This window comes from Pleuronectes platessa, chromosome 7 (assembly GCF_947347685.1).
Source record: "Pleuronectes platessa chromosome 7, fPlePla1.1, whole genome shotgun sequence".
NCBI classification, from domain to species: domain Eukaryota; kingdom Metazoa; phylum Chordata; class Actinopteri; order Pleuronectiformes; family Pleuronectidae; genus Pleuronectes; species Pleuronectes platessa.
Window position 1 is genome coordinate 3,218,102 of NC_070632.1, and position 24,733 is coordinate 3,242,834.

The 24,733-nt window shown below is 42.8% G+C and overlaps 1 protein-coding gene across 2 annotated transcripts; it reads left to right on the plus strand.

Annotated features, from left to right (window-relative positions):
* The first annotated feature begins 1,048 nt into the window (after positions 1–1,048).
* wt1a (WT1 transcription factor a) lies at positions 1,049–20,150 on the plus strand. Of its 2 annotated transcripts, none has more exons than XM_053426833.1 (8): positions 1,049–1,642; positions 5,409–5,531; positions 6,765–6,867; positions 14,374–14,467; positions 16,739–16,883; positions 17,740–17,829; positions 18,201–18,293; positions 19,939–20,150. In XM_053426833.1, the coding sequence occupies exons 1-8, from the start codon at positions 1,171–1,173 to the stop codon at positions 20,058–20,060; spliced, it is 1,242 nt and encodes a 413-aa protein (XP_053282808.1). In that variant the 5' UTR covers positions 1,049–1,170; the 3' UTR covers positions 20,061–20,150. The 2 variants fall into 2 exon arrangements, with proteins under 2 accessions (XP_053282808.1, XP_053282809.1); XM_053426834.1 differs by having other exon boundaries at positions 18,201–18,284.
* The last annotated feature ends 4,583 nt before the right edge of the window (positions 20,151–24,733 follow it).

Consider the following 24,733-nt stretch of genomic DNA (forward strand, 5'->3'; position numbering starts at 1 on the left):
ATATTTAAAATGATTTATAAATAAATCACAGTGTTCAGGTTTGATCAGTATTTATCTAGCAAGCCGCCGTTTTTATATTTCATTTAGTCTCTTAATTAAAACTGATTCCAGCGCGAGGCCCGAGCTGCGAACACAAACCTGAAGAAGTGATAAAGCTCGCGTGACGCGTCCTGCTTCAAATAAAGAATAGAACTAATATTTTATTTAAAGAATAGAAACGAGTCGACCTGTTATTTACTGGAGTTCTGTAATAAACTGAACTGAGAGAATTAACGAGCGAGAAAGAAGATTAACACTGAAAATCTGAATAACGTGATGATCACTTGTTTTATGTAGAGACGTGAGTGTGAGTGTGTGTTTGTGCGCGTGTCCGTTATTATGTATTTATTTCTCTGTGTGTGTGTGCGTGTGTGTGGTCACATGGTCACGTTATGGGAACAAAAGACACGTTCCCATAACACAAATAATATAAATTAAGCTCAAGACGTGTGTTTGAGTCAGTTTAGGTTGAGGTTAAGTTAATGTTCAGGGTTACACATGTAACTGGAGACCCACTGTGTGTGTGTGTGTGTGTGTGTGTGCGCGCGTGTGTGTGTGTGTGTGTGTGTGTGTGTGTGTGTATGTGTGTGTGTGTGTGTGTGTGTGTGTGTGTGCTCTTCATCATACAGTAAATGAAGTCAGGGGCCTCCTGCCCCTCATCACCTCCTGACTCCACCCCCTACCCCACAAACACACACAAACACACACACACACACACACACACACACACTGACAGGCTGACAGGGAGAAGAGGGCTACTCCTCCTCACTCCTCCTCACTCCTCCTCACTCCTCCACTCGGCTCCCTCCTTCACAGAGAAGCTCTGGGCTCAGACCTCTCTCCTCCCTCACTGAGCTCCATCTCCCTGCTCCTCCTCCTCTGCTGTGGGACGGAACCCGAAGCTGCAGCTGATCCTCGTCTCTCACGTCTCCTCGGCTCTTTTGCTTCTGACTTCTCTGCGTCGCCAGCAAACTTCTGTCGGACTTAAGAGGTTTCCAGAGCGGCTCCTCACTCACAGGGTGTGGAGGGTGGAGGTCACACCGACTCTCAGGGCCAGGCCGACAGGTAGAAAGGTCGAGACCAACTTTAAAAATTGCCTACCAACTTCCTCCTCTCCTCCCCTGGACCACGATGGGTTCAGACCTACGTGACCTGAACTCCCTGCTGCCCCCCCTCCCGGCGGGCCCCAGCCCCGGGTGCCCGGCCCTGCCCGTCAGCACGGCCCCGCAGTGGGCTCCCGTCCTGGACTTCCACACCGCCGCCTCCCCCTACTCCTCCCTGGCGGCCCCCCACACCCCCCTGGGGTCCCACTCCTTCATCAAGCAGGAGCCCACCTGGGGGACCACGGTGGACCCCCACCACCACGAGGCCGACCCCCACTGCGGCCTCAGCGCCTTCACCGTCCACTTCTCGGGCCAGTTCACCGGCACCGGGGCCTGCAGGTACGGCTCGGCGTTCGGGGCCCCCCCCCCTCCGCCGACCTCCAGCCAGCCGCCGCCTGTGACGGCGCCGCACCACCACCAGCCGCCCGGCAGGATGTTCAGCAACCCGCCATACCTGACCAACTGCATGGACACACAGCAGGCGGCCCGCAACCAGACAGGTAGGGCTCTGTGTGTATGTGTGTGTGTGTGTGTGTGTGGGTGTGTGTGTGTGTGTCAGAGGTCAGAGGTCAGTCAATCACAAAAGCATCATCTCCCCTCGATCGTCACCTTTTCTCTCTGAAACTTGGAGGAAATCTCTCAGAAGTTTTGTCGTCTTTGCTCTGTTTCCTCCTCGTTTGTGTCTTTTCTTTTCTTTACTTCTGTTTTCTGAGTCACACAAAGTTCAACACATGTCAAACTCGCTGCTCTAACTCGTACACATCTCTGAATCTGCAGGAACTGACCCTTTATCCCATCTGACGCAAAACTGAAACGTGACAAACTCCTCACACATCGCTCACATGTAGATTTCTCAGTGATGTTACAGCTGCATGACGGTGATGTAGCATTATTTCCTCCAGTTTAAACTCGGCCTCATGTTGTTCTGACTGTCTGGCTTTGGTTTTTACTTCACTCATAGTTTCACGCTGTCACAGAGTAAACAACAAACAGTATAAATCCCAGTAAATGTCACAGAAACTGTTCTTTTCCAGTGAAGAACAGATGATCCGACTTCTACACAGAAACAATACACAACTCTTTAAACAACACACACTGAGGAATCCCTTTATTTCAGTGGATACTTGTTCATTTACAGGAGAAACCTGGATGTTCATGTTTCCTCAAACGTGAACTGTGTTTGTCAAATGAGCGTAAACAAGTTTTAATAAACGGCAACACAACTGTGGAAGTAAAGGAGTTCAGACTCTTTCTGATTCTTGCACAGTGACGTGTGAACAGCTCTGATTCATGAGCTTAAATCCATATTTAAACATTTTAATATCAGATTCCGGTTTGAGTTCCTCATCGCTGTCATCAAAACTTCACATGAAGCGAAACAGATTCACTCTGAAGTCGACTCTGTGACGACAACAAATCTCTGTGCAACTTCTCTTGTTATCAATAATCACAGATTCATTTCAATAAGCGCATGAATGTGTTTATTTCCTCGTGGTTGTGTTGCGGTGTTTGTTTTGAATATTGTTGTGTTGTGGCTGAAGATCTAAACCAGAGTTTTTCTCTCTAGATTTGAAATATTTAATGTTCTGGAAAATCAGTTAAATCATATTAATTCCAAACTTGGGACTTTATTATAAAACTCTTCTGTTACAGTGAAAGTAAAAGTTGATTCTATTAGTTAAGTATAAGATAATTGTGCCTAATTCAATATTGTCTGTATTAAAGACTTGATGAGAAATCTGGAGCCTGAACATTAATATCACAAATACACAATAATACACGGCATCTAAAATTTAAACGCTTGTGAATTTCGAGAGGAATCAAAAATATCTGATTTTATATTAATCGCATCCTAAGAATTAATTTCCTGGGATGTTTGAACAAAAATCATGATTGATGTGACGTACGGCAAAAAGGATAATGCACGAAAATTATATATTTTTAATTCAGTTTTAATTAAAAGAAGAACTTTATTATAGTTAATTATATTCTTGAGTTTTGGCCTTTTGAGATCTAGTAATTGTTTTCTACGTAGATTAATTAAATTAATCACATTAACACAAAATAACTACACTTAGTATTATATATACATATTATATCTGAGTGTGTGTGACCTCATACTAAAGCCACAGTGCGTCAGACAGTGTTTTATATTTTGAATAAATTAAATTAACTTCCGTTCGTCTCTTTTAAATTTATCAGATTTAAACAGAACTCAGTTGAAGTGACATCTGATCCCAGGTCTGTTGCAGTCGGGGTAATGAATCTCCTAGTGGTAAACCAGCAGATTAATTAGTAATAACATGCTTATCAAGCAGATAATTTAGGAATAACATCAAAATGAAAGAGCCGAGCTGACCCCCGACCTGTTTTATCTGCCCCCCCCCCCCCCCCCCTGCTGTGGCTGGACGAGCACAGACAAACAAGCTAACAGCAGGACCCAGGTCACAGGGAGCTGATCCCAGACCCGGGTCACACAGCGACCGGCACATCATCCACCACTGATTTCATCTTTCACAGAGAAACGCTAAAAATACACTGAAATAATTAAACAATAATGATAATAATACAGTTTTGTTTATGAAGAACACAGTTAGAAGGTGTTTTACAAGTTAAAAATGAAGATTTGAAAGCAAAATATAGGAAACAACTAAATGAAGTATGAAAAACAATAGACAACAGATTATTTAAAACATACAATATACTAATCAAAATGTAGGTATGTTAACAGGAAAAAACTGAAACAAAATATGGATGCAGGTTTGAGAGGGAACAAGTTTATACTTTACATGTTTTTACGTTTGTTCTAACAGTTAATTATCTTCTATAGATTATGAAAGTTTTTCTACTTGTAATTAATTTCTATACCTATATTCTACTGGCAATTCTGAGTGTAATTTCTTTGGAGAATTTATATTAGTGTTTTCTGTTTGTCTTTTAAATAATTTGCTAATTAAAGCTGGCATTGAAGAGCATGAGTTTAATGAACTTTAATTATTTGAAGCAGCAACTTTGAAGACAGAAGTTAAAGTTATATTATACTGGGATTATAAATAACCAGTCCAAAGAAGTAAAGAGGACATTTCCTCTTGATTCTCTGAATTCTCTCAACATCACTAAAGTTTGAGAGACAGTAAAAAAAAAAGAAAGATCTCGGGGTATTTCCAGACTTTCAGTTTCTCCAGATGAAAACCAATTGACCCGGTTGCCTGTCACCTCAGTGCTGGACTTCAAGGCAACACGCACACACGCACACACACACACACACACACACACACACACACACACACACAGACACACACACATACACACAGATCGGGGGGTGTAGTCAGACAGGGGTGAGTGGAAGATAAATGAAGAAGTTTAATGAGTTTTTTTTTTCTCTTCTCCCGACTCCCCCCCCCCCCCCCCCACACTCCTCACCCACTGATTCAGAGTAAAGTCAGTGAAAGTGTTGCATTTGAATTAATGAAGCGTGTGTGTGTGTGTGTGTGTATGTGTGTGTGTGTCGTTCATGCATGATTTATGAGAGTGTGTTGTGTCCTGTAGGTCAGCCAAAGTCATGAGTCAGGTCTGGGGTGCCAGGCACAGATCTAGAGAGTGTGTGTGTGTGTGTGTGTGTGTGTGTGTGTGTTTGTGTGTGTGTGTGTGTGTGTGTGTTTGTGCGGTCTTGATATTACACATGTTGTGGGGACCTAAATGTGTTTACACAGAGTTATTAGTGGGATCTACCTTCGTTATTGGGACGTACAAAAGTTGCTCGTGCGTTTGAATGACAGAGACATGAATCTGATTTAATTTGAATCATTTGAATGAACATGTTGGTCGTCAGGTGAAATTAATCTCAGTGAATTAATCTTTTAAAAACATCTGTCTCTGTATATGAGTCCGTACTCACGATGGTTAATGTCAGTTTCCTGCTCAGTCTGTCAGGAGCTGATTCTCTGATCGTCAAAACACCTTCACTGCAAAACCATCTTAAAACTCACGGGACCATGTTGTTATAGTAACTTTATATTTAATATGGAGCATTAATTTGAAAAAAGAAATACAGCAGCACACCGAGACTTGAGTCCTCCTGCAGCGGCCTTCAGCTGCGTGGCCTCGTCCGTCCTCTGTCCTCCTCACATCTACTGTCCTATATGTCTATATGAAATATCAAGCGTCAATCATTATTTTGATGATCATGTTGAGAGGAAAGCTTCCAGCCTCACGTCCTTGCAGCTGTCAATCAAAGTAAATAATATGATGTTTCTCATGTTGCAGGTTACGGCGCAGTCGCATTCGATGGAGCCGGGAATTACGGCCACACTCCAACTCACCACAGCTCCCAGTTCTCCAACCACACCTTCAAGCACGAGGACGCTTTAACCCAGCAGAACCCGATGGGTGAGTGTGTGTGTCTGTGTGTGTGTCTTTGTGTGTGTGTGTGTGTGTGTGTTTGACTTCATCAGCATCAGGTGGATTCACTCTCTGAATGTGTTTGACGCTCGTATCTTCAAGTTAATTCATTGTCTCAATGAGGACGGAGGACATGATGACAGCTCCTAAAAGTGAAGCCACAAGTGTCTCCAGCGCCCCCTGGTGGCTGATGTGAACAGATGGGACATGAACTTAACTTAAAAGTCGAAATACAACTATTTAAAAACTAAATGTTGAAAGTCATTTAAGGTCTTAATAAGTTATTTGATGCTATACAAACTGGGTGAAAAGTCATGATTGACAGCTGAGACTGACTCGGTACCTCGTCTCCTCATCATTACAAGATGGCGGCGCTCGTGTCCGGGATGTTTTGGCCTCACTTCTGGATAGCGGGAGGAAGTGGAGATGTGTCGTCCATCTTTATAGCAGATAGAACGTTTTTGATGATTACATAATACACAGAATAACTTCTATATTTTGTATATTTTTCCAGTATAGTAGTATCTCTGAGTAGAGATGGTCTTTTGGGCTCCATGTGTATTTAGAGTCACAGCTGTGTCTGGATGGCAGCTCCGTGGCCCTCACCTAGGGAGAGTCTTGTCCCTTAGTCTGACGTCTCCGCTGTGACCTCGCCTGTCGGAGCTTTAAATCACCCACATCCTGACCTGCAGACTCCCTCTTCTCCTCCCCCCCCCCCCCCCCATCCACCCACCTCCTCTTCTTTTAATCCCTCCCCTGCGCATGTTATTGGTAAACATTTAAATGCATGGTTTATGAAGCCGCCCCGCTGTAAATTTATGCCGTTTTGTTTTAAAGAAAACCGGGAGATCTGGAGCTGAGAGGGATTTTGGAATGTAGGGAAATGTCCAGGGAGCCATTCGCGGCGCTGCCGGGGAAGCTGGGAGATTAGAACCACGCAGAGCAGGATCTTTATTTGTAGAAGAAACCGATGAAAAGTGGAGAAAACCCAGGGAGGGCAAGAGAGGGCCGAGTTTAGAAGAGATGAGATATGGAGCAAGTTTAAATTCATCTCCTCCGAGGGAGTCGGGAGGAGTTTACCTTCATCTGCAGACTCTGGAGCTGCACACACCCACAAATGCATTTGAACATATACTTTATTGTTGCATGTATGTGCGTGTGTGTATGTGTGTGTGTGTGTGTGTGTGTGTGTGTGTGTGTGTGTGTGTGTGTGTCCCATAGGTGAGCAGCAGTATCCTGTACCTCCTCCTGTTTATGGATGCCACACACCGTCAGACAGCTGTACAGGCAGCCAGGCTCTGCTGCTGAGGAACCCTTACAACAGGTAACACACACTAACACACACACACACATAATTCATGGATTTGTTGATTTCTTATAAATGTGGGTCTGGATGTTTGTTTCTGAAACACTTTTCATAATTACCCGTTGGACTCCTCTTCACGTCCTGCCGGGCTGTGACCACCACGACTGATCCATTCATGTGGATTGAATGAGATGATTTGCTGTCGATAACTAACCTGGTCAGTGGTTTGGGGGCGTGGCTTTGACGAGAGAGCCGACGGGATTGGTTGCTGTTTCTACCTCCTACAGGATTACCAACCCGAGCTTTAATAACGTTTCTCCTTTTATTTACGACGTAATTTCATACAATTTCCATTTTTATCGAAGTTGATTGAAACACGTTTGACAGATAACAAAGGTACAGACAGACGGCTGAAACGAGTTATTAAAGTGATGGTTGGATCAGGGTGCATTGTGGGAGGAGACGTGGTCGTCAGCACACACCTGGGATCAGGGAGCTTTGACAGGTCCGACCCCGAGAACGAGAATTGACCCAAGAACAGATATTTAAAAAAATGAGGTTCAGCCAAAATGTCCTCACGGCCCCAAAACGTCAGTTCACACTCGTCTTCTGTCTTTAAAAATCTATTTTCATCACGAAGCAAAAAGAAACAAAAGCATTGTTGATTGTGTTGGTCCGTCGGGGGGGCGGCTGCAGGATGCAGGTTGAACAGGATGTTCACCTTCAGGACAGGTCTGTCTCCCGCTGCTTCCTCCTTCCTCCGGCTCCTGCTCTTTACTGGTTTTCACTTGTTTTCTGCTGTGGTTTTTTCTCCTTCAACTGGTTTTTAATGGGTGACCTTGAAATGCACCTCACAGCTAAGTCATGGTGCCACTGGAGGAAGTAGAGGAACACTGGGAGGAAGAGCCGACGGAAAGTGGGATGACTTTCTAATCAGAAGATATAAAGTATTCTGGAACCATTTCTTCTGTTTTAACTTTTAAATAATCATCGTTATCATATTGTTCTATTTTCACCTCCATCGAGGAGGTCGTGTTTTCACCGCTTGATTGTCTCACAGCGCGAAAAACGACTGAACCGATTTTATTGAAACTTGGTGGACGGATGGTTAATGGGCCAAAAATAATTTAATAATTTCTTGAGGTGATTCATGATTATTTGTTGCGAGTTACAGCGTTTTCCGATGTTTTAGTGAATTTCTCCACCAGGTATTTAGATTTTTTCCGGTGGTGCACCTCCTCACTGTCTGCTCATCGTTATCTTTCTAAATGAAACATTCTTCACAAACTTTGATTTTAATCGACAGAGAAACTGAAGGAATTCAGTGTAAATCTACTGCAGCAGGGAGGATATAGAAGTTTCAGTCTGTGTGTGTGTGAGAGGAAGGAGAGAGAGACATGTCGTCTAAATCCGAGGGTCTTCTTTGTCATAAACATAACTGCTATCTACCCAACACACACACACACACACACACACACACACACACACACACACACACACACACACTGCTGGGAATGCTCATAAGAGTTGCCTCAGTCGTCTAATCTTGCAGCCTGGTACCAGCAGGACTGTATTTACTCTACAGGCCGTCAGCTCAGGCTGCTGGAACAACATGAAATGAAAACATGCGCAAGTCTTATTATTAGAGAGAGAGAGAGAGAGAGAGAGAGATGTGTACACGCAGACACAAACACACACACACACACACGCACACACACAGATCCACTCTAGGTCTTATCATGGTAAGAAACAGTATGAGAAGCCCTAATCTGCACAAAGTGGAGACACACAGCGTTTTTAATTAGTGAAGTTGCTCATACAGATACATTTAGACACTGAGAAACTCACACGTGTCAATCATAGATACATAAATACATATTGTAAAAACTTTAAAAAACAGTTTTTCAGGTCGTTGACCTTTTTAAAAGATGAACAAACCCAAACAGACTGAGTGGGGGGGTCGTGCTGGTGCCGGTTTGGAGAAACTGTCTCTTGTCCAGTTGAACTTGGTGAAACAAGGTGTTTCCGGTGTTTCCTCCTCTTGCTGTCGAACCTTTAGCTGTTAGTGGATACAGTATAAGTGGCTGTGTGGTGGCTGGCTGCCTCTTCCATGTTAGTGGACGGGACATAGTAATGTAATGTTAGAAACCTTCTTTCTGCCCTTATAGATATTTGATTAATGTTGAAATGTTAATGGTTCTGATGAGTTTGGACACTTCATCGTTGACGGCTGAGACTCAGGATTGGTGGAGTGTGTCTGGACCTCGATGATGCAACTCACACGGAACCTGAGACTATAACAACTGTGGTGAGTCTCCATCAGGTCATCAGGTCAGAAACCTGTTTTTGCACGACGACCAATAGTTTATGACCAAATCCTTAAGTTGTCCTCATTCTCTCTTCAGCTTTCACTTCCCACTTTCCTCCTCTGTTTATTCCAACAAGTCCTGTAAAGGTTTCCCCTCTGCCCCCCCCCCCCCCCCCCCGCTGGTGGATCAGGGCAGGAGATTAGGACACAGACAGTCCGTTAAATGGATGTTGACTGAATCTGTGACAGGTTCCATCGCTCTGCGGCGGAGGAAAGAAAAGCAGACGCGTATTTATTTGAAAATGTCACGGATCGGTAATTTAAATCTCACGCTCAGCAGCCTCCATTCCAACGATACTTCAGCAGGAATAGTGTTTGTGCTCTTCTGGCCGTGTGCCCCAGCTCTACTGTAGAAGAAGAGCCGTGTAATGAGCCGGGTACCAGGCACCACACCGACCCCGACCACGCCACTGCAAGCCTGCAGGTGGTGTGATGGAGGGGCTGTGGTGTCAGGGGGTGAGAGCTATAAATCTACTGTGTGTGTGTGTGTGTGTGTGTGTCTGTGTGTGTGTAGCAGTGTATTTAATCACATGGCAGGTATGAATAATGATGGTGGAGTCTGCTGTGTTTAATGAAAGATGGCTGTTATGGGAGAATTTAGCTTTCGTGGTGTCTGTCTGAGGCACATTCTTTAACATGTGCGTGTCTGTGTGTGTGTGTGTGTGTGTGTGTGTGTGTGCGTGTGTGTGTGTTGGCCTTTTCCATTAAAGCGTTTCTACTGAGAACAACAACTAACTACACAAACGGCTGCTCATACTGGGGAACGTCCAGTCCACTGCACAGCTCACGAGTGTCTCCTCTACTTTTTGTCTTTCCTCCACAGGGGAGACAATTTATATGAAATGACCTCTCCCAGTTGGAGTGTGTGTCATGGAACCCAGTCAATGCACTGGCCTCCACCATGAAGAGGTAGGAACTGATCCCTCGCTCCCATCAAACAGCACCAGTCAGTCCAGTTGGGGTTTTATCAGACGATGGGAAACAACGACACCTTCATTGTCTAAACAACAACTGAAGTGTTAAAGTCCCTTTGTTAGTGTGAAGTCACATCAGTGTCTCTTGAAAAAGTTCCACCATTGATTTATTTTGATATTCCTCGTGTCCAATGGTCGTGTCCCTTGAACCATTGGCTACACTGCCCCCTCAGGATTTCTGGTGGTACTGCTTTGTCTCATCCGTTTTGTCCTTATCCACAAGGTTTCTGTCAGTTTCTGTATATATTTATATATTGTTGAGCATAAATCAGCTTTTTGTCATACTTCTTCAACACACACCCCATCTTTCTGCAGGTAGCCTGGTCCAGTGATACCTACAGGACAATGTTTGATTCGACAGATAAGATCCCTTTCAAAAGTCAACTCAGAATAGAGTTTGCTCTACAAAAGCAAGTTCTACAGTCCTTCACAAAGCTGGAGAAACTCTGAAGACCCTGTTGTTTAAAGTCCACTCGTTGAATTTGGCCTCATGACGTCTCCGGTGTCCTGTTTATCTCATTTTCTGTAAAACAGAGCAGATTTAAAATCCCAAACAATCAGGGAAGTGTCGGCGTCTCTCAGTCGTATACGTCCTGGACGTTGTGTCACTGTGACCTGCAGCCGGATCGCATCACGCTGCTCAGCGTCTGTGGAACAAACGCTTTCCTGCTGCGAGCCAACAGGCGTTCACCACAACTGACAAGTGTGTGTGTGTGTGTGTGTGTGTGTGTGTGTGTGTGTGTGTGTGTGATAGAGACTCACACAACGATCTGTAGCAAGCAGGAATGTCTGTGTTGTGTTGCTGCATGGGGAAGTTGTGTACTTGCATGTGTGCAGTGTGTTCTTTTCACTGTCACATGACGAGGTCTGTGCAGAGGCTTGATAAAAAACACATCATGGTGTTTCAACATCACTTCTCAGGCTGAGCTGGTGTTTCTCTGTGAGCAGCTCGGCCGTCTCTCCCTGCGCCGTCTCCGTCAGTGAGGGGGAGACGGGAGGGGAGGTGTGAGGGAGTAGTAAGGATGAGGAGGAGGAGGAGGAGGAGGAGGACAGAGGCAGCAGAGATAAAGAGGAACAGGGGGGCGAGGTGCAGGAGTTGAGGAAGAGGAAGTGAAGGGGAGTCGAACCTGGAGAGGAAGAGCAGATAGTCCCATTCCAAATATTCACAAGGAACCTGGCGTCACCTTAAACACTTATACTCTTATACTCTTATACTCTTATACTCTTACACACTAACACTCTCATACTTTTAAACAACAATTCAAGTATTTTATCCATAGTAACATGGTTTGAACCATAGACTATAAATAAAGATGGACGACGCGTCTCCAGTTCCGCCCACTATCCAGAAATGAACTGAGGTGCGTCAGATACACAAGTTCGACCAATCATGAGTCAGTCCGCTCTGTTTTTATTCTTATAAACGAACAACAAACACCAGTTTGATAAGAAACAACCTAAAATGTCAGAAACCATCTTTGAGAAAAATGGACTTTGCCTTGTTGCTTCGGCCCGTGTCCCATCTACTAACATGGAGGAGGTGGGGTTTGTGACTTAATACTGCAGTCGGACACCAGAGGGCACTTTGGCTCCACTTTTATGTCGTCCATCTTTGTAAACATCAGACACAAAAACATTTGGAGCTGAGATTTTAGTTTGTTTTTTTAACCATACTATGAATTATGGGTATTTCTCTTCAAGTCGGCAGATTTGAGGAAAGATGTTTGTTGATTTTTACAGTTTGATGTCAGGGAGAAACTTCAAAGTCTCTAACTTTAGTCTATTTACTTCATTTTTTTTTTCCTTTGAGTCACTTTGCACTACGATATTCTTTTTATATCTAGTTGTTGTTGTGATGACAATAAAATTTACATGGAACCATATCACACTTTTCATTCAGTTCTGCGTGTTCAGGGCTGAACTCACAGGATCACTCAGTGTAGGTCACATGGTCTGTGGACGTCTCTCGTGGACAATGAGCGTCTCATGAGCGTCTCTTGAGCGTCTCATGAGCGTCCGGCCGGTCGCCGTCCGTTCCCACTGCCACAGGAAGCGAACTCCCATCGCTCGGTCGACCGATTGAAAAACTTTGACACATTTCAGAGACAAGAGCTTCTTGTTCCTCTGTTATCACAGGAAGATACGAGCGGCAGCTGTGTCACACAGAGCGGTTCTGTTCAGAGTGTTGAAGAGGATCCAGAGCGATGTTTGTTGTTTCATTTATCTCATCAAGAAAGAGAGTTATTTGACTTCATTGAAAACAGATGAATGTTTTTAATATTACAAAATGTTCCCTGGTTCCAGTTTCTAGTTTTTACCACTTTCCTTATTTTAATGTGATTTTAAATTAAACATCTTTGGATTTCGGTTGAAACAGTTGAAAAAAACGTGGAACTTGTTAATGAACTAGGATTACGATAAATCTTTTGTCATCTGTTTGGCAAAATGACATTTACATCATCACTAATGTAAATCGTTGTCAGAGAAAGTAGTAATAAAAATGCTAAAACATTAATTAAGAGTTAATTGACACGTTGACAACCATATGATTGGGAATATTGTTATTTTTACCCTCTTAAACCAAAAAACTAGTTTGATCTGAAGATGTTGCTGAATCACCAAAGTTATAACAAGCCATTAGGGGGGGGGGGGGGGGGGGGGGTCCAAAGTGGTTTAACCGGCCGTTATCATAGCTTCAGATGCAACATGAGCAAATTCCATTTTGTAGAGATAATTTCTGTTGTCGTCCATTTCTGGATTTAAACCTTCAACCCACACGTTGCTCAGTGTCAACACATAAACCAGTTGATCTTGTTCATCAGGGTTTGTTCTTCTTCTCTAAAGGTTTTAAAGTTTGTAAATGTATTCAAACGTGTGTAAACAGAGACGTCCAGGGTTCAGCTGGATATAAAACGTGCTCGGACAAATTCTGAATCAGCGACACACGTCTCTGCAGTGACGTCTCCACACAGTCTGTGTTCTGCATCCCGGGCTGAGTGTGAGTAACGATATGTTCCTGACCTCGCTCCACCTGCTCTGACCCCGGGTCACGCTCCATGTGTCGGCCAGCGTGTGTTACACCGAACGAGTTATGTCCCTGGATCACGATGTGGGATCCTGGTCTCTGACGTCTTCACCTTCATCAGACTGAGAGATATTATTTTTTTTACCTGCGAGTGAGACGACCACAGACAGAACTGAACCCAAAAGAAAAGTTGTTTATTAACTGGAGATCGAAAAAACAGGGGAGGAGGGTTGATACCAGGAAATCAGCCCCAACAGCAAACCCATGACTGAAGGGGGATGTGAGGGAGCGACTGGATCTGAAATGACAGAAGAGATTTAAATCAGATTTAAAAATGATTCAGTGGCACAGTCCCAGTATTAGAGCCAAGATTTCGTGATAAAAAAATCAGAATACTACTTGAATCAAGTTGTAATATTACACAAATAAAGTTTTCATGAGATTAAAGTCATGATTATAGGTGAAGTGTCCTTTTACAGGGGGAATATCAGTCAAGCAGTAATAATGAGGAATATGGAGCGTCAAGGAACTTTTTATTTATTTATTCTCATAAAGTTAAGATTTTCTTTCTTGTAATTTTACAACTTGATTCTCGTAATATCAACATGTCCCTCTCATAATATTACGAGATTATTCTCGTTATATAACAAACTTTATTCTTGTAATACAACGACTTCACTCTCACAAAATTAAGACTTTTTCATTCTAATTTTATTATTTAATTGTGTTGCAATTTCACTACTCTGTCCTCATGGTATTATCCGTTTGTTCTTGGTAAATTTTGACTCTTTTCTTGTAATATTATAACTTTTTGTACTTATGACTAAAGTACAACATTAAGACTTTTTTCTTGCCATTTCACAATTTTTTCATCGCAGTTTAAAACTTTATTCTCTTGTTTATTATTGTGTCTAAATAACTTTTTCTAAACACGACCTTAATTCTCTGCCTTAGCAATGTGATATTTCAAAGGTAAAATGATTTGGACTGAATAGTTGTTTTCTCCTGGAGCCAAAATATAAAAGTGTCATAATATAAAAATGTAAAAAGTGAATATATCGACTCGTTTTTCTCACTGTGAAGTGAGTAAACAGTTTATTTTGCAGAGTTAACACGTCACCTTCATCCTCGTTGTTGTTCTCTGTGTGTGTCTGCAGCCACGCAGCAGGATACGACAGTGACCCCAACATGGTGTACAGCTGCAGCACGCAGTACCGCATTCACACACACGGGGTCTTCAGGGGAATCCAGGTAAACGCTCATGTTACTTCACTCACTGTCAGGAGGCCAGCGGGGGGGTCACACTAACCTCCTGTCTGCTCCCTGCACTGCTTTACTGTGTCGTGTCGACATCGGGACCAACACAACTCACTGGAAACAACACACACACAAACACACACACACAAACTGAGGGAATAGGACTTTTTTAAGATAAGTTTTTAATGAGCTGACTGAAAGAGACGAGCGGTGGAGAAGCTGATGCAGTAACCAGACAACATGAAGAGGAAACACTGATGTGTAGCAGAGTGGAGATTTACAACACACACACACACACACACACACACACACACACACACACACACACACACACACACATATTTTAAAAGGCAGCCCTTGAGGCCAAGAGGAATCATTTTCCACAAATCCATTAGCAGTGGAGAAACACACTCTCTCACACACACACACACAGACACACACTCACACAGGGTTACACTGGGTAGAGATATAGTTTCCATACTGGGATCAGAATGTTAATAAATCATTAGATTTTAATTATTGTCTGTCAGCGGCTGTAGAGGACGGAGAGCAGAGACTCTCCAGACCTCCTCTCAGACTTCTGGAGATTCGTCTTTCTCTCTTTTCCTGGGTTTCATTATTCACCCTGCTTCTTGTCTTTCTTTGCACCCCCCACACACAACAACCCCCCCCCCCCCCTAAAAAAAATTCGGACAAATGAACTGCATGAAACACGTGTACGAGTTCTGGCTCGATGCAACACAATAAACAAAACCTCATTTAAAGATTTAAGAGCCGCTGAAATATAAGATAACAGCCGAGATTCTTCACTCCTGCTTTTTTAAATTATATTTTGTTTTCATTCTCCATCAAACAGAAACAAGCTGTTGATGCTGTGATGGAGATGAATGAATGATCATCCTGCTGATCCATCTCACTGTCCATCTGTTTGAATCACTGCAGACAGGCTCATTCCTCCAGCTGTCAATTAGAGCCTCACTGTTGTAATTAAACGAATTAGCAATTATAGATAAATCGTCACAATATGTGATTAAACCAATACAAATAATTAAGACTTTGTGAAATAATGTGTCATATTTGCTTCAAGATTCTTATTAATCTTGTTTCTTTTATAAATTAACATCAATACACATTTTTATGAATATTAGCTTCATGCTACTTTAGCTACCGAGCTAACAAAAGTTTGTGTGAGAAGCAGTAGAAGCTCATTCGTTTCTTTGTCTTATTTTCCTTATTTAGCCAACGCAGCCATCACATATGAGATGATTGAGAAATAATTCCAAATGTTTCAGAATTTATTGATTTTACACAGTTTATGAATACGATTATTTCAAAGTACTTGTTTTTCCGGCCTCCTCTCTAATAACTCCACTGAATTAAAAACCTTCTGGGGATCGTTTGACATTCACGTTGCTTGAGAGACGTCAGGTGTTATAAAGTAAAAAGATGTTTTTTACATGTGTTATTATTTCCTGTTCCTCAGCAGAGAGCGGGGGGGGGGGGGGGGGGGGGTAATGGAGGTGCTCTGTCTAACAGGCGTGACTAACAGCTCCCCGCGGGCCGCAGTCAGTCCGAGGTCATTTTACTGCTAATTCACATCTAATGAATATTTGACCGATTTGTCACGATGATCCTCACGAGCCGACACGTCACAGGTTTAAGATCCTGAGATTCAAATTACATTGAAATTAGAATAACAGTTAATAAATATTAAAACGATTGAATATGTTACGTGACAATAATCCTGTCCTGAAAATTACATTATTTTTTAACTGGGTGTATTGTTATTTATTTTTTGTAATGGACTGTTGAAGAAAACTATTATTTCCAGAATAAAGAAGTTTAATTAATCATTAAAGTCACAATATGACAAGAATTAAATTGAATTTTATAAAATAAAATTATGACTTCATTCTCGTAAAATCGAAACTTTATTCTCACAAATAAAATGTTCCTTCAACATGACGGCATTGCACCTAAAAGCTCTTCACCAGCCGTTAACCAGCAAGAAGTTCTGGTTCTGGTTCTGGTTTGGTTTCTAGCTGATTTAAAAATTTCACAAATCTGTGTCATTCATTTAACTCCAGCAAAGTTATGAATCAGGATTAACAGCAGCTCAATCTCCATCTTTGTCTTTCTTTGTCTTGAAGTATTGATTTGGCTTCAAATAAAATGTGTACATACTGTATGTGTGTGTGTGTGTGTGTGTGTGTGTGTGTGTGTGTGTGTGTGTGTGTGTCTGTGTGTGTGTGTGTGTGCGTGCAGGACGTGAGGCGGGTTCCCAGCATCGCTCCGGCCATCGTGCGGTCCGAGGCCAGCGAGAAGCGTCCGTTCATGTGCGCCTACCCAGGATGCAACAAGCGCTACTTCAAGCTGTCCCACCTGCAGATGCACAGTCGTAAACACACAGGTGAAACCAACAGAAACACACAAACACACAACGACATCACACTGACCAACACGGCCGGGTTGTCGATACCGGAGTTTCCACTCGTCACCGACTTGTTCCAGTGTCACTCAAAAGTCTCTCTGATGTTTCCATTGGCCCCAGTTCCCTGATCTGCTGCTGCCAGATGATACTTCCTGTTTAGTCAAATCAAGAAATCCGAAATCGGTTTTCCAGTTGGATCTAACGTCAGTGGAAGGAAAAGATCAAACTTTATTGATCCCACACACCGGAGGAATCTGCTTGTTACAGCAGCAGAAGTCTGAAAATATAGAATATGTAAATAACAATAACATAACCTTCAGTTAAAAAGCATCAACAACGCTTGATTCTGTTCCATGCTTAAAAAAAACAAGAAGCCACCATCAGAACCAGTGGGAACATCTCACTGGTTCCTTTAGTTTGACCTGAGCTGAACTCAGACGCTGTGAAAAGCCTCAGACACTCGGTCAGAGTCCAAAACCAAAACTGAATCATACAAGAAAACCAGGTTTGAAAACCTATTCTGCTCATATTTAGGATGATCCTTTTTAATTTGTGTTATTAATGAAAAGGTTGATCATGATCTGCAGCAGTGGAGTCTCCTGTGTCCTTTAAAGAGATTTAAACCAAATCTTATATTCTGATAAATGAAGGAAACCAGCAAATAGACACGTCCGACAAGTTCAAACCAGAAACATTTAGCCAGTGTTGTGTTCTACAGAATTAAACCTTTGCACCTTGTTCCTCTGTGAATGTGTGTGTTTGTTCTCTGTGGTATTTAAAAGGTTGAATAATAGATAAACTTATTCAGCTTCATTAAACTCTTGTCTTTGTCCAGGGGAGAAACCGTACCAGTGTGAGTTCACAGACTGCGGCCGGAGGTTCTCCCGCTCCGACCAGCTGAAGCGACACCAGAGGAGACACACAGGTTCGATTCCCCTCCACTCTTTCCTCTCAGTCTTTTGTTGTCTCTGCCCTCACCACGCGCCTTCCCCTGCTGTGTGCATGACAGCCGTGTTGTGGGTCCGCAGCCTAGTGCAGGGCCCAGTTTGCATTGTGAGAACAGCTCCTCTCAGATGAAGTTACCACAAAAGGCCGGCAAAACTTCTGAATGGCTTCAAACGCCTGCAAGCCTCTGCTCTACTGTATTCTTCTATCTCCCTCCGTGTGTGTGATGCTGAACGTGTTCGTTGTACGTGTGTGTGTGTGTGTGTGTGTGTGTGTGAACCTGGACTTGTTTGTGTGGTGAATGTGTGGACTTGTGTGTGTGCGTGTGTGTGTGTGTGTTTGTGTGTGTAGGAGTTAAACCCTTCCAATGCGAGACGTGTCAGAGAAAGTTCTCTCGGTCTGACCACCTTAAGACTCACACCCGGACTCATACAGGTAAAACAAGTGCGTAAACTTTTATTTTTCCATTTCTTCTTCATCCATTTAATATTTACACAAAGATTACAAGTAATTTGTCTGTACACTCAGTGAGCACTTTATTAGGAACACCTGAATGATACTGTAGATGAGTCGGCTGCAGGTTCAGGCTGCCAATCTGGGGCTGGGATCACTGGGGGAAACCAATGACTTAGTTTGAGCTGGGAGCATCTTCCTAAAGAGACAGTAACAATACTCAGATAAAGTAGGATTTCGGGGAGTAGGGTAGAAGTAGGTAGTTTGCAAAATTGCGAAAGCATCTGCAGCTTCAGCAGAAATCCATCAGATCAGGATACGTTTATAAGGTCAAAAGTTTTCCTCTTGGTTTGAGCCTTTCGAAGCAAACAGCCTCTTCACTCACTACAATGACATTTGTACATTTTCCAAAGAGCTGATTATTAAAAATTAATAATATAAAAGTATAAAGTGTATAAAAGTATCAGTGTGTACATGTAAAACAGAGCATGTGCCAGAAACAACAAAAAACAATGGCGGCTGACTGGAGAATAACATAATTTCTGTTAATCTCCTTCATATGTGAAAGTGAAACTCAGCAAGCAGGTGTGTGAGTGTTTCTAATAAAGTGCTCAGTGAGTGTCCACATGTACAGTTTATTATATTAGTATGGGTTATAATGGACGACACATATTCTATATGAAGATCACTGAATCCTCCCATTCAGCTTCTGACCAGCACAAAACTCTAACACTTTGTTTTTCATTTTCACTCTCAAATCCCTCGTGTCCTGATTCACTCCTCCTCTCATCACTGCTCCATCCCTCTCTCTCTCTTCTTCTTCCTCCTCTTCTTCTTCATCCCCACCTCACTCCTCCTCTCATCACTGCTCCATCCATCCCTCTCTCTCTTCTTCTTCTTCTTCTTCATCCCCACCTCACTCCTCCTCTCATCACTGCTCCATCCCTCTCTCTCTCTTCTTCCTCCTCCTCTTCTTCTTCATCCCCACCTCACTCCTCCTCTCATCACTGCTCCATCCCTCTCTCTCTTCTTCTTCTTCTTCTTCACCTCCACCTCACTCCTCCTCTCATCACTGCTCCATCCCTCTCTCTCTCTTCTTCTTCTTCTTCTTCTTCTTCTTCACCTCAACCTCACTCCTCCTCTCATCACTGCTCCATCCCTCTCTCTCTCTTCTTCTTCTTCTTCTTCTTCTTCTTCTTCTTCTTCTTCTTCTTCTTCTTCCTCCTCTTCTTCTTCTTCGTCTTCCTCCTCTTATTCTTCATCCCCACCTCACTCCTCCTCTCATCACTGCTCCATCTCTCTCTCTTCTTCTTCTTCTTCTTCTTCTTCTTCTTCTTCTTCTTCTTCTTCTTCATCCCCACCTCACTCCTCCTCTCATCACTGCTCCATCCCTCTCTCTCTCTCTTCTTCTTCTTCTTCTTCTTCTTATTCCTCCTCTTCTTCCTCCTCTTCTTCCTCCTCTTCTTCTTCTTCGTCTTCCTCCTCTTCTTCTTCATCCCCACCTCACTCCTCCTCTCATCACTGCTGCATCTCCCTCTCTTCTTCTTCCTCCTCTTCTTCCTCCTCTTCTTCTTCTTCTTCTTCTTCGTCTTCCTCCTCTTCTTCTTCCCGCCCTCCTCCCTCCTCCTGCTCTCAGGTGAGAAGCCGTTTAACTGCCGGTGGCCGAACTGTCAGAAGAAGTTTGCCCGGAGCGACGAGCTGGTGCGACACCACAACATGCACCAGAGGAACCTCAGCAAGCTGCAGCTCAGCATCTGAACCCGAGTCCGGCCCACGTCCTCCTGATGCTCCACACGTAAACATCTGGGTCACACCTGCTTTTGTTTTCTGCCCCCCCCCCCCCCCCCCCCCCCCTCACGAGACACAACATTCTGCATTCAGACGTAAAGTTCGGTCTCAAAGTCGTGAAAGATTCTCACAGACGTTGAAAACCGTTTGTCCTGGAAAAACTTTGTCCCTCGTTTCGACTGAATGAGAAGAAGACGACGACTTTGAGGAGAATTCACGATCTTCTGCCTCCTACATAATAAAACTGTTCTCAACTTCAAGTGTTTCTACATCAGATAAACCTTCGGATTTACTTGCTGTTTCGTGAAAATGTAAATTATACAAACAAACAAACAGAATTTAACATTTACTTCACGTGTCGTCCTGCGGCTCAGGTTTTTATCTCCACAGACTTTATCTCGGTTTTGGACTTTTCATCAGAGTTCATTCCAGTGAATAAACGTTTCTGTCTGGATTTAAATTCTCATTCCCTGAAGTCAGTGAGCACATGAGTTCCTCCAGGTTTTAACTAACAGGATTCACAGCTGAGATTTCTTTATACCAATATTTTGTAAATATACACATGTACACACATTCGATCTACATTCACTTTCCACGTCCTGGTGCTAAAGAATCTTTCCTCCTATGTGATGTCTCATCCCCCCCCCCCCCCCCACCGTGTGCACAGGGAGGTCAAAGGTGACGGTCGGCTCAGCTGTAAATATCTCTTCACGTTGAACGATGACTTATTTATTATCCGTTCATTGACACAAAAACCTTCCACTGGATTGATTTAAGACGAGAGAAGTGTTGTTTCTTTCATTTAGCATTAAACTGAAACAGATGCCCTTTAATTTGAAACAAAGATCTAATTAATTAATCCAACTCCTTATACGGTGTTTTGCAATGTCAGCTTTTGGTGTTTTGTCTCGTCGGCATTAAAACATACTTTTTGCAAAACACGTCTTCCCGGTTGTATATTTAGTTTCGGCGTGTTGTCGTCCTCTGTGTTGTGTAAATATTGCTGGACTGTGACAGCGAGCTCTGAGATGTGTCTGCCGGGTCACACTGGCTCTGTGGCCGGGCCGTCATGGTCAAGATGTAAATAAAACCTCTTCACAGTGGGAACGGAACTCTGTCCACGGGGGAGAAACATGTAACTGAACCGATGTACTTCAGACTCTTTCTTTCTTTCGGAGCAGGAACTGTTTCTACTTTGTTGTGTCTTCTTTTCTCTGATGTGCGTTGATATCTGAGTCATACAACAAGACGTGTGAGATTAATGGAAAAATGCTGGTTTCTCTCTGTGTAAAATGTAATGTGACTGTTTTGATACAGCAACACTTTCAGTCTCTGTGGTCTCGTTTTTTTTATTGTTTCCACATTTCTTCAGGATCAAGTTGACATTTATTTATTAGTCGGTCGTGTGTAACTCAAGTTTTACAGCTTCACATCAGGTCACTTCCAAGTTTCAGTCCAGAAAGTGACATCATGTATTTTCATCATCATGAAGATGTGATTGTTAGATATTAAATATGAATTTTTGATTCCACTTGATTCTTATAAATAACACACAAATGTCTGAAAATGACAAATATGCAGATGCTACACTTTTCCATCAGCTGCTCTTCATCCTGACCTGTTTATAATGAAAACACTGATACAGAGATATGACTCATTATATCTATAACACGACAACAAGTTGAAGATGAACATGAGATTTAAAGAAGAGCAATCACAACAAGAGAAAGAAGGGAACTCACCTCTGATTGGCCACTTCATCACCATATTGCATATTAATGTATTGAGATCGGATACATAAGGAAATGTCCTGTTCATGCATTATATCTTGAGAAAGAAAATTGACATAATTCACAATAGTTTTAATCAAACTACAACGTTTAATCAAATCCTCTGTAGAAGTTAATAGGTGACCTATGACCCGAACTTTCCACCAAGTTTCCATAAACTCGGTTTGGTAGTTTTTGCGTGATTCTGCAAACAGACACACAAAAGGCAACGGAAACCTGAAAAGATACTTGAACGAGGTAATAATCAGTTCAACACATCATATCTCAAATATTCATAAAAGCTTCTGGGTAAAGAAATGTTTTAAAAACAAAGTTTAAAAGACCAGTTTAACAGTGTGCGGAGGAAAACATGTTCCTCTTCATTTTAAAAACTGCATTAGACTTTGATAGAGAGCAGGTTTGTGAGCGACTAGTCAGAGGAACCTTTACACACACACACACATACACCCACACAGACACACACACACACACACACAGTACAGTACCATCCACTTTCCTCTTTATCTCTCACCAGATTCCTCGTTGCATTCCTCTGCTCTCAGTAGAAAAAAAGGAGCAGATAAAAATGAATGTGTGTCTCTCTCTCTCTCTCTCTCTCTCGCTCTCTCTCTCTACTCTTTCTTTACCTTCTTCTTCGACCATCCTTTTATGACCGATTATTTTATCGCCTCTAAAAACCTCGGCTTCACATTTGCACGTGAAAGCCGCCACAGGTCGGGCGGCGTGGAGCGGAGGCAGAGACGGATGGAGGCCCAGATGGATAGAGACAGATACAGTAATGTTTCTTTTGTGAACTTTTATCATAAGTTTAGCCAAAGTGTTAGTGTAAATCAGAGGATGTGTCCGATTCCCCTGGTGGAAATCCCCTGAAACTCCCCAGGGCTCTGGTGCTATATCTCAGCTGTCTGACAAGGCCTTTATCTCTCATCTGTGTGTGTGTGTGTGTGTGTGTGTGTGTGTGTGTGTGTGTGTGTGTGTGTGTCCTAGCCTCATGCCGCCACACTCCCTTTCAAGCCTGATCGCTGCTCAGTGTAACTGGAGGTTCGTCCTCTCACATCAGACGCTGTATCTAAATATTCACTTTAGAGCCGATAGAGGAAACATGGATCAGAGGCCTTCTTCAAAGAGCACTGAGGGGAAAGTCAGAGATGTCAACAGAGCGACTTTAATCTGCTTGTTCCCGCAAACAGGAAAAATTCATATTAAGCTTTTCTAGTGATGATGACAGTGCATCTCGTTCTCTATCGTTTATCCTTCATGCATGTGGACTGGGACTGGGATGGAGCCACCGACCCTCTGGTTAGTGGACCTTCCTCCGGAGTCACAGCCGCCTTTCCTACAGTTTCTAAAAGTTGAATTCATTTTCTGGAGTTATACAGAGAGTGTAGCATAGCAGCATGTTGACAATATGATATATAATCTATTTGCACAAACGCATACAACATAACGAAGATGGTTCAGCTTAACTCCCGATGAGGATCAAGCCCCTGTGTGTGATTAGTCCACAGTCGACTCTGGTCCTAAGCTGCTGTGACACAATCAGTTGGTGTAAAATGTTGTCGGTCACTCAAATTAATACTAAGATCGTGAATATTGTGCTGATTCACTACATTTATTTATTAATGAACTTTCTCTCAGCGCCTCAGACTCAGACTTCCTGTGTCCTGGTGACAGATGTGCAGCTCATCAACCAGAGGAACCAAAACATTACTTTCATACTCTCATACTATAAGAATTAAATGTATCTTTGCTGCTATAGTACTGAAGTATTTTTTGTTTGGGATATGCAGGAGTTTTACTTGTACACATTCCTTTATTGGTTTTAACTGTCCTCACTAAAGCATCATAAAATAATATATTTATATATAAATAGATGTTATACATAGCCTGAATATTGGGATTAAAAAACCAGTTTGAAAACCTGTGATTGTGATATAATGTAAAAAAAAAAAAACAGCAGCAGAGAGCTATCAAAAAATAAACTGGGGCAAAGAGTTAGAGACCAAAAAAAAGACAGAAGACGAGACGTCCTCTGCGGTCATGTTGTTCTGCTGTGGAAGCAAAGAAAGGGAGATGATAGTGTGGATGTTTAGGTCCTGGTACGACTCAGACGCACACACCACACACACACACACACTGACACACACACACAAACAGTGCTGGAAACGCTCCGTGCAGTACATTTCTCCAGAGGCTGCATTCCTTCACCTACTGTCAAAGACTCAAGTTGCTTAAGAGGATAAACATTTCTAAAGATTCATATCAGCATGAGTGCAGAGTAGATTGCTGAGTCAGCACAGAGCAATAAAACTGGACCATTCATCTTTTTCTTCAGTTTTAATTGAGACTCTTCAGAAACTTCCCTGAGCATCAGTGACTCGTGTTGATGGTGGACGTCCTCCGGCAGCAGCGCTCTGAGTTTCACATCCTGTGTCTCTGGGTCGAGAGCTGGAGGAGAATCGGTTTTACTGCTCTGAGGATGTCGATGTTCCTCCAGCTCGGACTGAACCAAGATGGTTCCTGACAGCAGAAGATTGAATGATCACTTCCACCGTGATTGTCCTAAAACAAAGAAAACCACCAGGGGACTTTCAACACATGGAGAAATCGTATTAATGCTAAATTAGGTCTAAGTTTTGAGACATCGTGAGCCTCCGTGGCTTCTAAAACTATCGTTAAGATCAGCATCCACTAGCATCGGTGTTCTTATGACTTAATCAGTTGAATGTAAGCTCAACAAGTGCACCAAGCTAACATGCTAACTCAGTTATTTAACGTTCTGCTGGGAGATCGTATCAACAGCCCCCTCTTGTGGAAGTCTCAAAGCTCCTGATGTTTTCGGAAATGCAGAGG